General features: G+C 37.4%; 1 protein-coding gene and 1 long non-coding RNA gene across 2 annotated transcripts; both read right to left on the minus strand.

Moving 5' to 3' along the window:
• Positions 1–6,409: 6,409 nt before the first annotated feature.
• Positions 6,410–7,549, minus strand: LOC143723332 (uncharacterized). Its single transcript, XR_013197083.1, has 3 exons — positions 7,505–7,549; positions 7,081–7,190; positions 6,410–6,575 (listed from the first exon to the last, which is right to left on the minus strand). It is a non-coding gene; the product is annotated as an uncharacterized LOC143723332 (long non-coding RNA).
• A 1,272-nt stretch (positions 7,550–8,821) lies between these two features.
• Positions 8,822–12,471, minus strand: cybrd1 (cytochrome b reductase 1). Its single transcript, XM_077216716.1, has 4 exons — positions 12,210–12,471; positions 10,950–11,158; positions 9,595–9,749; positions 8,822–9,465 (listed from the first exon to the last, which is right to left on the minus strand). Exons 1-4 carry the CDS (start codon positions 12,397–12,399, stop codon positions 9,204–9,206), a joined length of 816 nt encoding a protein of 271 aa, XP_077072831.1. The 5' UTR covers positions 12,400–12,471; the 3' UTR covers positions 8,822–9,203.
• Between the last annotated feature and the right edge of the window lie 342 nt (positions 12,472–12,813).

Consider the following 12,813-nt stretch of genomic DNA (forward strand, 5'->3'; position numbering starts at 1 on the left):
GAAGAATTAAGTTACATGAAACAATCCAACTACATATTTTACACCACTGACAAGGGAAAAGTCACGGTGTTTATGGCTAGCTTCTAGCTTTCTGCGACTTCTCTTTCAAGGTAGTGACGAAACGCGCTCTGTAACGCTGTTTGTTCGCGTTCGGGTACGGTAGAAACATGACGTCACAATATGTCGACCTTCATAGAAGGGGATTCCCGCGCCTATGTAGATATAAATGCCTCATTCTAAGGTAATAAAAACATTACGGTTTATTAAGTAAGTTCTTTATACACCACTGAACACATAGTTATGGATGTCATATTGCATTTCTGTTAATAGATACTCAAAATTTGTACACATTGCACCTTTAACTTTTTAGTGTTCAATAAAAAGTACCGTCAGATGAAATCCTGCAGGTGTCAGTGCTTTCTCTTCGTCCCTTAAATGAACACGGATTTCTAACGTTAGTGCAATACTTGAACTTCTTAGGTAATATCTATCAGAATTGAAAATGGACTGAATAAAGCTCTCTACGAACTTGACGTGCGATGCCGCGCTGACTGACATGTATGCGCATGAATCACTGTCACACTCTCACACACACGCTCAGAGGAAATATTGTAAGTTGCTGCATGAGAATAATAATGCATCACAATACACATAGTCTCACGGTTTGTTATGTTTTTTAACTATTATAGTATTTCAAAGGGCAAAAACATGAACTTTAACTATTGGCTTTAGGTCTACTTCTTCAAGTCAGCTGTCACTTTAGCGCGAGGCCAGTAGCACATTAGCTTAGCCTGAGCAAACTGGATCACGTCGAGCTAGGCGGGCGTAGTTTCAGCATCAAGGCACCTCAACTCCACCCACGTCCCGCCTTTTTGCCCATTTTCGTTTATCCGGGAGTGACGCACTGTGACGCGCTTCCAAGATGGCGACGAGCGACTACGGGTGACGTCATGGACACTACGTCCATATTTTTTTACAGTCTATGGGCTACACACACACAACGATGTTATAAACAACATATCTGCATGCTTCATGTCGTTCTTGTAAAATAATAAGTAAATAAACATAAAATCACTTCGCTGAGAATAAAACACCACTTACCAGCCACTGAGGTGTTGGATATCCTCTGGTAGTGCGCGCAAAATTAAAAACAAATGCGCGTGCGGCCTGATGAATCGCCCCGGTCAGATGAGCCCATCATAAGGTGAAGGGTCATGATGTGACCCTTCCAATCCAAAAAAAAAAGGATTGGAAATTTTGCTTTGACAAAAGGGCACTTTGGGCACAAAGTGGCAAAGTGGCAGGTGCCTCAAGCACCCAAAGTTGAGGAAGTTAATGAAAAGGTCCGTGTGTGTGTGTGTGTGTGTGTGTGTGTGTGTGTGTGTGTGTGTGTGTGTGTGTGTGTGTGTGTGTGTGTGTGTGAGAAGATCTCTCACTCTCCTCGGATTGATTAAGATCTCTTTGAAGCTCGGACCTAGGGCTGGGGGAATGTGTGGGATGTTCTGGTATTGCTCTGAGGGCCCATAAAAGGTGTCAAAGTGGCCATCTCACCCAGACTTTCTGGTGCTTAAGCTGGTGAATTATTAAACAAATAAACAAGTTGACCAGCTTTCCTGAGACCCAGAATGGTTAAGTCATGTGAGACTGTCCAGATACGCTGCAGTGTCATTTCATGACATGGTCAATCTGTAGCCACGATTTAGCTATTAAATGGCTATTAGATGTCTTTTAAATGCAAAATTGCTTGCTGGGTAGTGGCATGGACACTACTACGATACGACATCATAAGTTAACAATGAATCCTAATTCTGTTGGTTCTTATCCACAAAAAGGGACAGCATAGAGAGCAAAGTGCTATTAAAATGCTCAATGAGCCCATCTGACTGAGGATGGTAGAGGGAAGTATGCGTGTTATTAATCTCCAATAGCCGGCTTAGTTCCTGAAAAAGAGAAGCTTTGAAATTGTGGCCATGATAAGACTGGAGGCTTAGAGGAACCCCATAACTGTGAAACCCACTCCTCAACTAAAGCTTTGGCAACTGATAGTGCTTCTTGATTGGACAAAGTACCAATAAAGATTTTTATCCATGGTTTCGGGGAGAAGACCCAAGAAATTGTAGTGTTACAAATTTATTAAAATGTTTAAATTTAGGTTCAACAGTATTTTAACTGAGAAAGTTACCATTTTGAGGCATAGGACATTAACCGTTTTGTTACTTCTCATCTGATGTCACAGACCTGCCTGTTCCTGTCTGTCCTGCTCTCTCTTTTGTAAGTTAAATTGATCAGAGCACTGAGACTATCACCTTTTGTCTTTATGCACTGCCTGGCCATTAAGCTCTATGATAATGTGAAGGTATCAGTGAAGAGTCTGGCTGATTGGATAAGGATATTTAAATCACACTGTTATGCTGACGAGATCAGGGCTGTGGAACTTCCGGTAAAGTGCTGATTCCTGTACTTCACATTTACATGCTTTGTTCAGATTGCCTCCCCCCTTTTATCTAAATCCCTCCCCATTTGGAAGGCTAAAACACTGTGTTTTTAGATTTTTAGACTTTGGTAAGAGTTTAGACTTGGTGACTACAGCATCGCAACAGCAAAGTCTTCAATAAAGAGTAACTTCTGCATTGAAAGATATCCCAACGTCTCCTGGTTTTTCGCTTCTAAGTCTCCTACACTTAAGAAGAACAAGGTTTACAACAATGTCCAGAGCAACACGCTCATAAGGGCGAGACATAACAGAATGACACATGTGGGGCCTGACGGTTGCGAGCGGGAAGCATCTGTGATTACTTCTTTACATTCCATCACGTATGTATGGGCTTCCTCGGTTATATTAATAACAGGAACTGGCATAATGCCAGCGGTTACTGCACGTGCCACCAGCACATCACAATGGCGAGACAGAACCAGGCTCCAACATATTTACTATTTTTCCTGGTGGAGCTCCCTCAATGGACCCTAAAATGATCACTTCCATGCGTGGGTATTTGCACTGGAAGCTCATCAAGACAAATTCCTTGTGTGTGTAAACATTGGCAATTAAAGCTCATTTTTATTTATTTCGAGCAATATAATAACACATAACAAGGCAGTAAGGAAGCATTTTTGATTAAACGGTATGACAATTTAAATTCACCATACTTAACTTAAATCCATCTATTGCTCCTAACGGAGTGGGCAGAAGACTTATTTATACCCACCCCGGTCTCATTTTGAGTCCAAATTCGCGAATGAATCTCTCTTTTAAACTAATCGGGCGAACGGGTTTGCAAGGACTAAACTGAATTAGAATTATATGTAGTGGTTTCTCACACTTCAACGATGATGCAGCTCTTTATTGCTTATGGACTGCTCAGTATACACTGCAAAAGAGATGTGTTAAAAACGACACATCATGTGTAGAATTTTAACACATGTGGTGAGTGTGTTCAAGGACTACACATGTTGTGTGAAATTTTACACAATAGATGTGTGAGCTATTTTAACACAAAGATTGTGTCAAGTAATTTTACACAGAAAATGTGTTGTCAACACGTTTTACACAATAGATGTGTGAGCTATTTTAACACAGAAATTGTGTAGATAACTTTACACACAAATGTGTGATATCAATACTTTTTATACATAAAGCGTGTGAGACAATTTTACACTTAAATATGTAATTTCAAAACATTAAGTGCTGATTGTAGCTGAAAATGACAAGAAACGACTAATAATGTGTTTACATTACCAAGCATATGTACGGTAATCATAAAAAATAAAGTCAAATGTCAAAATATATTTGCCATTTAATGAGTGCAAAGTACAACAAAAGCTACTGCACTAACTGTAGCAGGATATACAGTGATATTAATATCGGAAGCATGAACACATATTAAAAGATAAAATCAGTTATGACAAATGGATGGCATAAGATATAGCCTAACACTCATATCATAAAACACATATGCATGAATACATATCATAAGAAACATTTGTTTAAAGTCCAGTTAATCTATGAAAACTATACTTGCATATAACAATCAATCATAAAACAGATGCATGAATTCATTTTATAAGAAACATGTTTAGATCACTGAGATAATGATAATAGAACTTTTGTCGATGATAATTAGTCTTGAAATTGACTTGAAATCGTTTAGAGTAAAACTCAGAAGGCTATGAGATTACATCACCCAGTTTGAACATATTAGCTGATTGTTATTAATCACAATTTCAAAGATGACAATGACAGTCTGCAGTCTGAAAATGTACATTCTTGAGAAGGATTAGCTAAACAATCTTGTATCTTGGGTTTAAGTATAGCTCATCTGTATCAAAACCATGCATTATGTCCAAAGGCCTGAAATCTGCAGTATCGGCCAGACTGATCATTTCATACTCTTTAGTTTGATGTACAACATAGGCATAGAAATGATCATCAAAGTACTTCACTGTTAGAATTCTTACAAACATCAGGATAGACATGTCATCAGTCTGAGGTATGATGTGAATAATTTCTCCAAATAAAGGCTCTCCTTTGTTATCTGCTTTAAGAGGCATTACAGAGCCAGTTCTGTAAGTCTGGCTGAACACACTAACAGCATGGGTGACATAGACAGTGCTGTTCAAAGTATATTCAAAGTCTTTGGCTGATTTCAGATTTTCAAGCACAACATCTGCTTTCTTCAAAGAGCCAATAGTAACAGGATATGAGTTTGTAACAATCATTTTCTCAGAAAAAGGGTCACCTAACTTGAAGCTATACATTTGCTGAACCTGATGTTTATAACCCAGTGTCTTAGAAACATTTTTAAAGTTTCCAACTATATTAGCATGTCTTTTTAATGGTTTATGCTTCGCTTCGAATCTCATACACCACAATTGAGATGTAGGACCGAACATAACCATCATCCGCGGATAGTGTGTCATAAAATGATGTTTGGGTATCAAGTTTCGTTCATATAGCTTCTTGAATAGTGTGTGATGCTCAATAATGAGCTGTTTAAGAAAAACAGCAAGTCCATATGTAACAACAGGTGCAAATACAATGCTACATATTTCTCTTAACAAAATGAATAAGTGCCAATGTTCACTTCCTACACTAACAAGATCACCAACCAAAAAGGGTAATACCTGTAAAAGGCACCACATTTGCGATGCCGTCTGTTTTATTGCATTGTCAGAGGTTCTTAGATTGAGTATAACACTGGGCTCATTTTTTTCATTCCCATACCCATAGTCAAAACTGGAAATTCTATGATTCAACAGTTCTAAAGAAAATAGCCTTTCTTCATAAATGAAGTGGTGTAACATTAGTCTGATTTCCAAAGGCGCTACACCCTCAAGGATATCATGCATAATGTCAACGCATGTGTTCTCAGTGACATGGAAATAGAATAGCTTGTTTAAACATGAGTCCTTTTTAACTCCAGTTGCAGATGGACCATTACGTAGCACATGCTGCTCATAGTTTTCTCTGGTGCGCTTTTCTACTTTATCTTCGTCGAAAACAGTCTGCGCAGTCGTTTTGTCAATCAGGCAGAAGTGACAAAACTTGTTGGCTGAAAAGCTTTCCAAATAACCACAGAGGGAATGGATAGCTAAATTGTCAGCAGTCAAAACACAGATTGTTCCATAAAGATGATGTCTTTGTCCTTGCATGTCTACTTCTACACCCGACCTTTCAAGTAGTCTAACTTCCTCTAGCAGCGGTTCCAAAATTTTACCAAATCCATATACCTCTCTGTCCATAGAATTAAACAAAAGACATAAGTGAATATTTGAAAGTGAAGAACTATATTGCGGTGGCAGATTTTTTAAACTAAAATAAACAGCACCCATTTTATGGATTTTAGTTTTGGAGCCTAAAGGGTTAGTTGTTTCCAGGTCATCAAAATACAACTGTATTTGGAGTGCTTGAGGACATGTTCCAAACAATGGGTGAGATGTAAAATGAGTCCCATCACAATAATTGTGCATTTTCCCTTCGGTTTGCTTCTTACCCTGAAGGTAAACTTTTTGCATCTGGTCATTACTGAACAGAAATTTAATAGTCTCAATTACTGACACATATTGACACGTGTCTGCTGCCAAAACTTGTTTTAATTGACCCTGTTTTCTTGCTGTGTCTGTCCTATGACCAATAAAGATTTCCTTCGGCTTCACAAGATCAAATTTCTCTTCAAAGTATTTGTTCATTTTGTAAGGTGTGTCTACATCTTTAAACATTAGTTTAGCAGCTTCAAACTCACCCATTAATGACTGGACAGACTCACTGCCAAGTGGTACCTGCAGATTATTCAAGAATGTAGTTGTTGACTGTTTAAGATTATCAACAGTCCTCTCTAGCACCTCTTGCGTACAAGAGATAGTTTTTGCTACATCCATTAAAGTTGTATTTGATGAACGGTATATCTGTCAACTGCACATGTCAGGCCATCATTTACAGGAATGGTCACCTGGTCGTTCCTTGCAGTGATGATATATTGTCGTGTTGGGCTTTTCAGACTGCCGATGCAGATCAGCTGTGGCTGGGTCCTTGATGCCATCTCGGAGTTGTCACAGAGGGATGCAATACTGGTTCCAGGCTTAGAGAAGATGAAAAAGATGCAATTTAAGAGTTGAAAAAGCAGCATAAAGTCTAAATGTGCATGCTATACTGTATTAGGTAACATTTTGGAGTAATTATTCTTCTGTAAGTTACCACTTGTAAGATAAGATAACTCTTTAAATGTGTACGTAGAAAATATCAAATTCAATAGTCATAAAAACAGTGTTAATACATTTTAGACTATTTACACAGTTTATGAATTGTAATAAAGTCATAAATATTTTAACTTTTTTTTTGTTTTTTTTACTAAATTATTTAATAATTGCCTAGTTACGGTGGCCGTTGGATGCAAAAGACCTGCAATTTATGACAACGCATGAATTTGCAGAGCAATTTCTAAATGTTGTGCATATGTTGTCAAATTGATAAAGATGTTTTCTTAAGTTGCGTGTGTTTTGTCTATCTGCATGTGTTGTCATAAATTGCAGGGCCACCATACCTAGTCCTTCGTTGGCTCTTACAGACATCATTAAGAAACATACCGGTACAAAATCAATCAGGAATGTTATTGCTGACTTCACACTGCAGCGACTCCCGGGCATTGGTGGCAGAAGATGTGTCAGAAGAACCAGCATAGTATAGCACTTTTCATCTGAAAATTAAATAAAAACAGATTGAACTACAACAAATATTTACAAGTAGGATTAAAAGGATTAGATCATGTTTTTTTTAAACTGGGGTTCAAAAACTGAGTTGAACCAGGTAGAACTGGGGCTGTATGAGGTAGCCTGGCCACACCCACCAAGATCTCCTTTCAGGGAGAAACTATTCTGGAACACCATCATTCACTAAGTTTCCATCAGACCCCAGACAGGCTCTGGTAGTACAGTTGTAGCAATGCATCAGAAATTGCAGTTGGAAAAATGTGTACATTTATGTACAGCAAAGGTAGGTCTACATACTGACCGTCGATGCTGTATATTGTCAGTTTGTAAAATGTAGGTAAAGTAGGAAGTAATGTTCGGAATCCCTGATCAATGTGATTGGTTAGGCTGAACTATATAATTATATGTAGTGGTTTCTCACACTTCAACGATGATGCAGCTCTTTATTGCTTATGGACTGCTCAATATACTGCAGATAAAGACAATATGATAATTCATACAATAGACATGTTTTGCTGATAATTAATTGGTCACTCATCCAAACATGCTTTTGGCTTCCTAAATAAGGCAGGTTTCGTTTTTTTGTATATGAAGTTTCTCTCATACATTCATTTCAGAAGGGAAAAAACCTTCAAATATGCTAAAATATTTAATAATTGTTTCATACAAAAAACATCCATCAAATGATACTTTTGATAATAAAAATACAAATCTTGGTTTTGTTATGTCCAAACAGTTATACAGAAATGTTATTGTAAGTTTTACTTGTTTTTATGTCTATACCAATAGCATATTGCTATCTTAAAACAAAAAATTTCAAGCACAATCTTTAAACTATACAAATGGAAGAATCAGGAGTAATATAAACACTTATAACTGTATAATGCAGTATAATGTCATTGAACTTAACTAAGGTATACAGAGTGTTGAATGTTAATAGGCTTCATACTTCAATTTTTTTTAAAGCAGCAGGCAGGGACATTACATGCATCTCTTTTTACACACAGACGAGATATTACAGCTCAACAGGGCTGTGAAACGATTAATCAAAATAAAAGTTTGTGTTTACATAAGATGTGTGTGTACTTTGTATAATTATTTTGTATAAATACATGCATCTTTATATGTACATATATATTTAAGGAAAATGTGTTCCTTGAGTAATGTGTATATAAAATAATTATTTTTAATATAAATTATATATACTGTATAGACCTTATGCACCAGAGAAACGAGGGCGCCGCCATCTTTAGAATATTGTCTTTGAACTTCCGTTTTTGCGTTCGCTCTGTATATCTCTATGGCATTGCTGTCCAGGAGTAATTAGCTGGTGGAGTTGATTTACTTACTGTAGAGTTAACGAATGTTATCATGAGCATTGTAATGTTTATCATAAGCATTGTAAAGCATATGCCTTAACAAATGGGCATTTGAAATTATTTAAACGAGCCGTTCATTCATAACTACGCAAGATCGCTGTGAAAATACAGACCGGAAGTCAAAAGACAACGAGCTCAGCGCTGAAAAGGGGCGTGGCTACATAAGGTCTATATATATATATATATATATTTATATATATATATATACACATTATTTATACACAGTACACACGCATATATTATGTAAACACAAACTTTTATTTTGTATGCAATTAATCACGATAAATTGTTTCACAGCCCTACAGCATAAACAGAGTTGTCAGTGTAAAATGCCCTTCAAAGACTTCCACAACAGCAGAGGTTTCAGCATTTTGTTTGCTTTGAGATTAAAGGGATAGTTCTCCCAAAAAATTAAGACTAAAATGTTTTTTTTTGTCCATACAAAGTCAGTGGCAACTAAAACGGTTTGTTTTAGTCTTTAAATATACAATAAAGAAATACATACAGGATTGGAACAGCATAGAGGGTGAGTAAATTAGTAGCCTATAATTTTTTGGGTGAACTATACATTTAACTAAAATCCAAACATTTTTTCTAAACTCTTCCTTTAGAAAAGCAGTTTCATCCAGACTCTTCTGCTTTTCCGTTACGTCTGCGTGCCTCGAGGTCTAGGTGTGTTCTTGTGGTCACGGCAGTGTCCGTTTTGAAGTCTTCTTGTCTTGTGCTGCTACTGCTCACAAATTGTGTGATTTCTTCTTTTGGCCTCTTCCAAGAGGGCCGAGTTGCAATCCAGAGAACAACACCACCAAATGCAATAACAAGCAGCCCAAGAACATTTACTAAAACGGCTTCTGGTGGAGAGTCTTTATAAGCTGGGCTTTTCCTGGAAGACATTACAAACAACACTTAGAAAGATCTCTACTAAATGCAAATTTGCTTCGTCTTTCGATGCACATGACACAATGTGCATTAGCATTTGTATGGTTTGTGTTGTGTGTGAAGCTGTACTTACAGGCTAAAGATGAGTTTCTCAGTGAAGCCCATGAGAGCTGCGGCAATTACACTGGTGAAGATGAACAAGCCACTGTAGATGTGCAAAGGCATGAGAGCTGCACGCACGTACACTGGAGTTGCAGGTATCAGATAGACGGCGATGCCCATAACTATCTAATTCATGAGAGAGAAGAACACATCACACCTCAGAGAGCTCTGACAACATAAATGTTACAAAGGTTTATTAAAATATAAAATACTGATACATCGTTATGTGATTAACAAACAATGAAGTTTCTATTTAACTCTGTTGTTGTGTTCTGTAAGATTCACAATACAAAACTCCCTCCCTAGGCCAACCAGAACATTTACAGAAAAAAAAAAAAAAAATCGCCTATTTTTGCAATGTTTTACGGTGTGTCTGTGAAACGTTGAGGTACAATTTTGTGGGCACGTGAACGTCATGGCAACGTACAACAACACAAAGAACCTCACGCAGGAAACACTTAACATAACGCGTAAATGTGCATAACTTACATAAATCAAGCAAGCTAGTATGTATAGCCCACAAAGTGTTGGTGAAATAACACAATAGCGGACCGGAGGGAATAATATGGAATTTTTTAATATGGCACAATAATATTTAAATTTAAACACAAAATAAATTCAAGCACTTTCAAGGACCTGTATCTATGTATGTTTCTTTTAAAAAACTCTCCAGGACCTTGATTTTATTTTATTTTTTTTTAGATTCACAAACTTTCAAGGATTTCAAGGACCCGTGGGAACCCAAAATAATAACTAATAATAATAATAATAATAATAAAAAAAACAAGAGTAAATAAATTTAAAAAACTGATTAAAATAAATGAATTGATATAATATAAAATTAGATTAAATACATAAATACATACGTGCAAACATAATGCATCTAACATCTAATCAATTTTCATTATATAATAAATATCAGTATAAACTTGGACTTTATATATGAAAATATATAGCTGCCTTTTAGGTTGGGTCTCCCTCGCATGAGGATGATCATATTTAGGGCTCTGTGACATCGAAAAGATTGAAAAACCTTGATCTATGCTGATATCCGGGGGTCAGCCAATCATACCAAATGTAATTTACATACTGTTATTAAAGTCTCAAAGACACTGTAGCAAAAACAGTCTGTATCATTAAACTTTACTATTCAGAGAGTGGGTGGAAAAAGAGAGAAAAAATGCTGGAAAATGGTCTAAATTAAACTAAATTGCATAATAATGACTGTTTTCTATGTAAGAAGTGGACTGGATGCTGCAAATGTGTATGATAACAGCCCTTTTTGGTTGAAACGGAAGATGTACCAGTGTGTGTGTGAAACCATACCTGTGCTGGGTAGAGTATGACAGCAGCCAGTCCGACCCAGCTGTGCAGGCTGTACATATTGGGAATATTCTTTGCATTGTGGAAATCAAACACAGCCACCACAGAAATGACAGCTAAGATGAAGGTGAGAACATGCAGCCCTGCGTGGATAAACTTCATCATCTGCTTGCTGCACCTCCAGGTCCATGGCAGTCGGTACACAACAATTGCTGAAACAAAGAAAGAAAAAGAAACAAGTGAGCTACATTACGGCCCATAGGTAGGCAGTTCAGTACGTTTTGTGGTCACGAAGATGAAACATTAATAAATTTATTATATTCTTGTAAATCGGTTCAGTAGTTGGTCTATATTCCCATTTAAATTAAACCTACATATATGCACAAACTTTTAATTTGAAATATATTATTTGTTATTACACTGACTCCAGTCTCCAACAAATCTAATATTTGCAAATGTTTTATTTTGTTTGGCAACGTTTTCATCCATAAACAGAACTTTATATACTCACGTCCTCTCTAGGGTGGCCATACATCCGGATTTTGGCCGGACAATCCGGATTTTAAGCCCCCTGTCCGGCGCAGCCTCAAGCCGGACACTCATTTATCCTCCTTAATTGCGCTGAATTGTTTTTAAAAAAAATAACCTATAAAAATCCTGCATATTGATAGCGGCTCCCTGATGCCTGTAAATTTGTTCAAATCTCCTGGAATCTAGAGCCAGAACATAGCCTACTGTATGTGCTGTATAGCCTACTGTAGGCTATGTGCTCCAAACCGTGTAGTGCGCGCACGGCAGAGAGGGAGAGAGCGAGACACGACACCTTGCGTGCCCTCAGCACCTCCCCCACTTACTTTAATGTTATTTAATATTACTTACTTTAATGGTCTCCTGAATGTGTTTGTATTTCTGTTTCTAGAATTTAAAACAAAAGTTCAGTATGTTTTGAGACACAGTCTCTGATCTTTATCTCAAAACGCTGTCCAAAAAAGTCGCATTATTTTCGCTTCTTCTTTTTACCGCATGCGCGATTTTGCGCGAACATGACGCAATTTCTATTAGTCGAATTTAGTCTCTCATTAAATCCTCTGAGAAAAAAAACTGAGTAACTAAAATCGTTACTTTGTTTATTTTTTGTGGATTAATGCTGTCCAGGAGTCAGGACTAATTTGAGTAGGCTACTGCTACTTTAAATAGAGATTAAAGACTCAGGAATGTAAACCTCTGGTTGCTGAATGAAATGCAAACATTCAAACTCCTTACCGATTCCCTGAAGAAATATAAACCCGATCACCATTAACAACGGGTGCCAGTTAAACTCAGCCGCTCCTCCGTCCCACCCGAGTCCCTCTCTGTAGTGCAAAACCCATGTTAAAACGAACGCAATCGATCCAAAACCGACCGCCAACGCCAGAAGGAACAAAATAAGAAACTGCTTGTAGTCCTCCATCATCCTCGCGGAATGAAGAACAGCAGAGTAACGACACGAGACACTTCGGAAGGGGGGCTGAGTCACTTTTTGACTTTCTCACCCAAACAAGAGGCTGTGTCTCAAATACTAGGAAGCTTCCTATCTGGGCAACATTGCCGGGAGTCAAAATGCTGCGTTGGATTGTGCCTATGATACCTAAATATGCTGTCTAGGTAGGAAGCTCACTGCTATCCAAAAAAAAAAAAAAAAGACTTTAGCCTTAAGTATGATCCATGCTCAAAATTACTATGATGCTGTCCAGATAGGCAGCTTACTAGGTTTTTGACACAGACAGATGATTATTTTCCACCCCCTTTTTTTTGACAACACAATTTTGTAACTCGCAACAATAAAAAGTTATGCAACATCAAGTTTCACAATGATGACAAGACTATA

This window comes from Siphateles boraxobius, unplaced genomic scaffold (genome assembly GCF_051911475.1).
Source record: "Siphateles boraxobius isolate OS27281-9 unplaced genomic scaffold, OSU_SipBor_1 7, whole genome shotgun sequence".
NCBI lineage: Eukaryota > Metazoa > Chordata > Actinopteri > Cypriniformes > Leuciscidae > Siphateles > Siphateles boraxobius.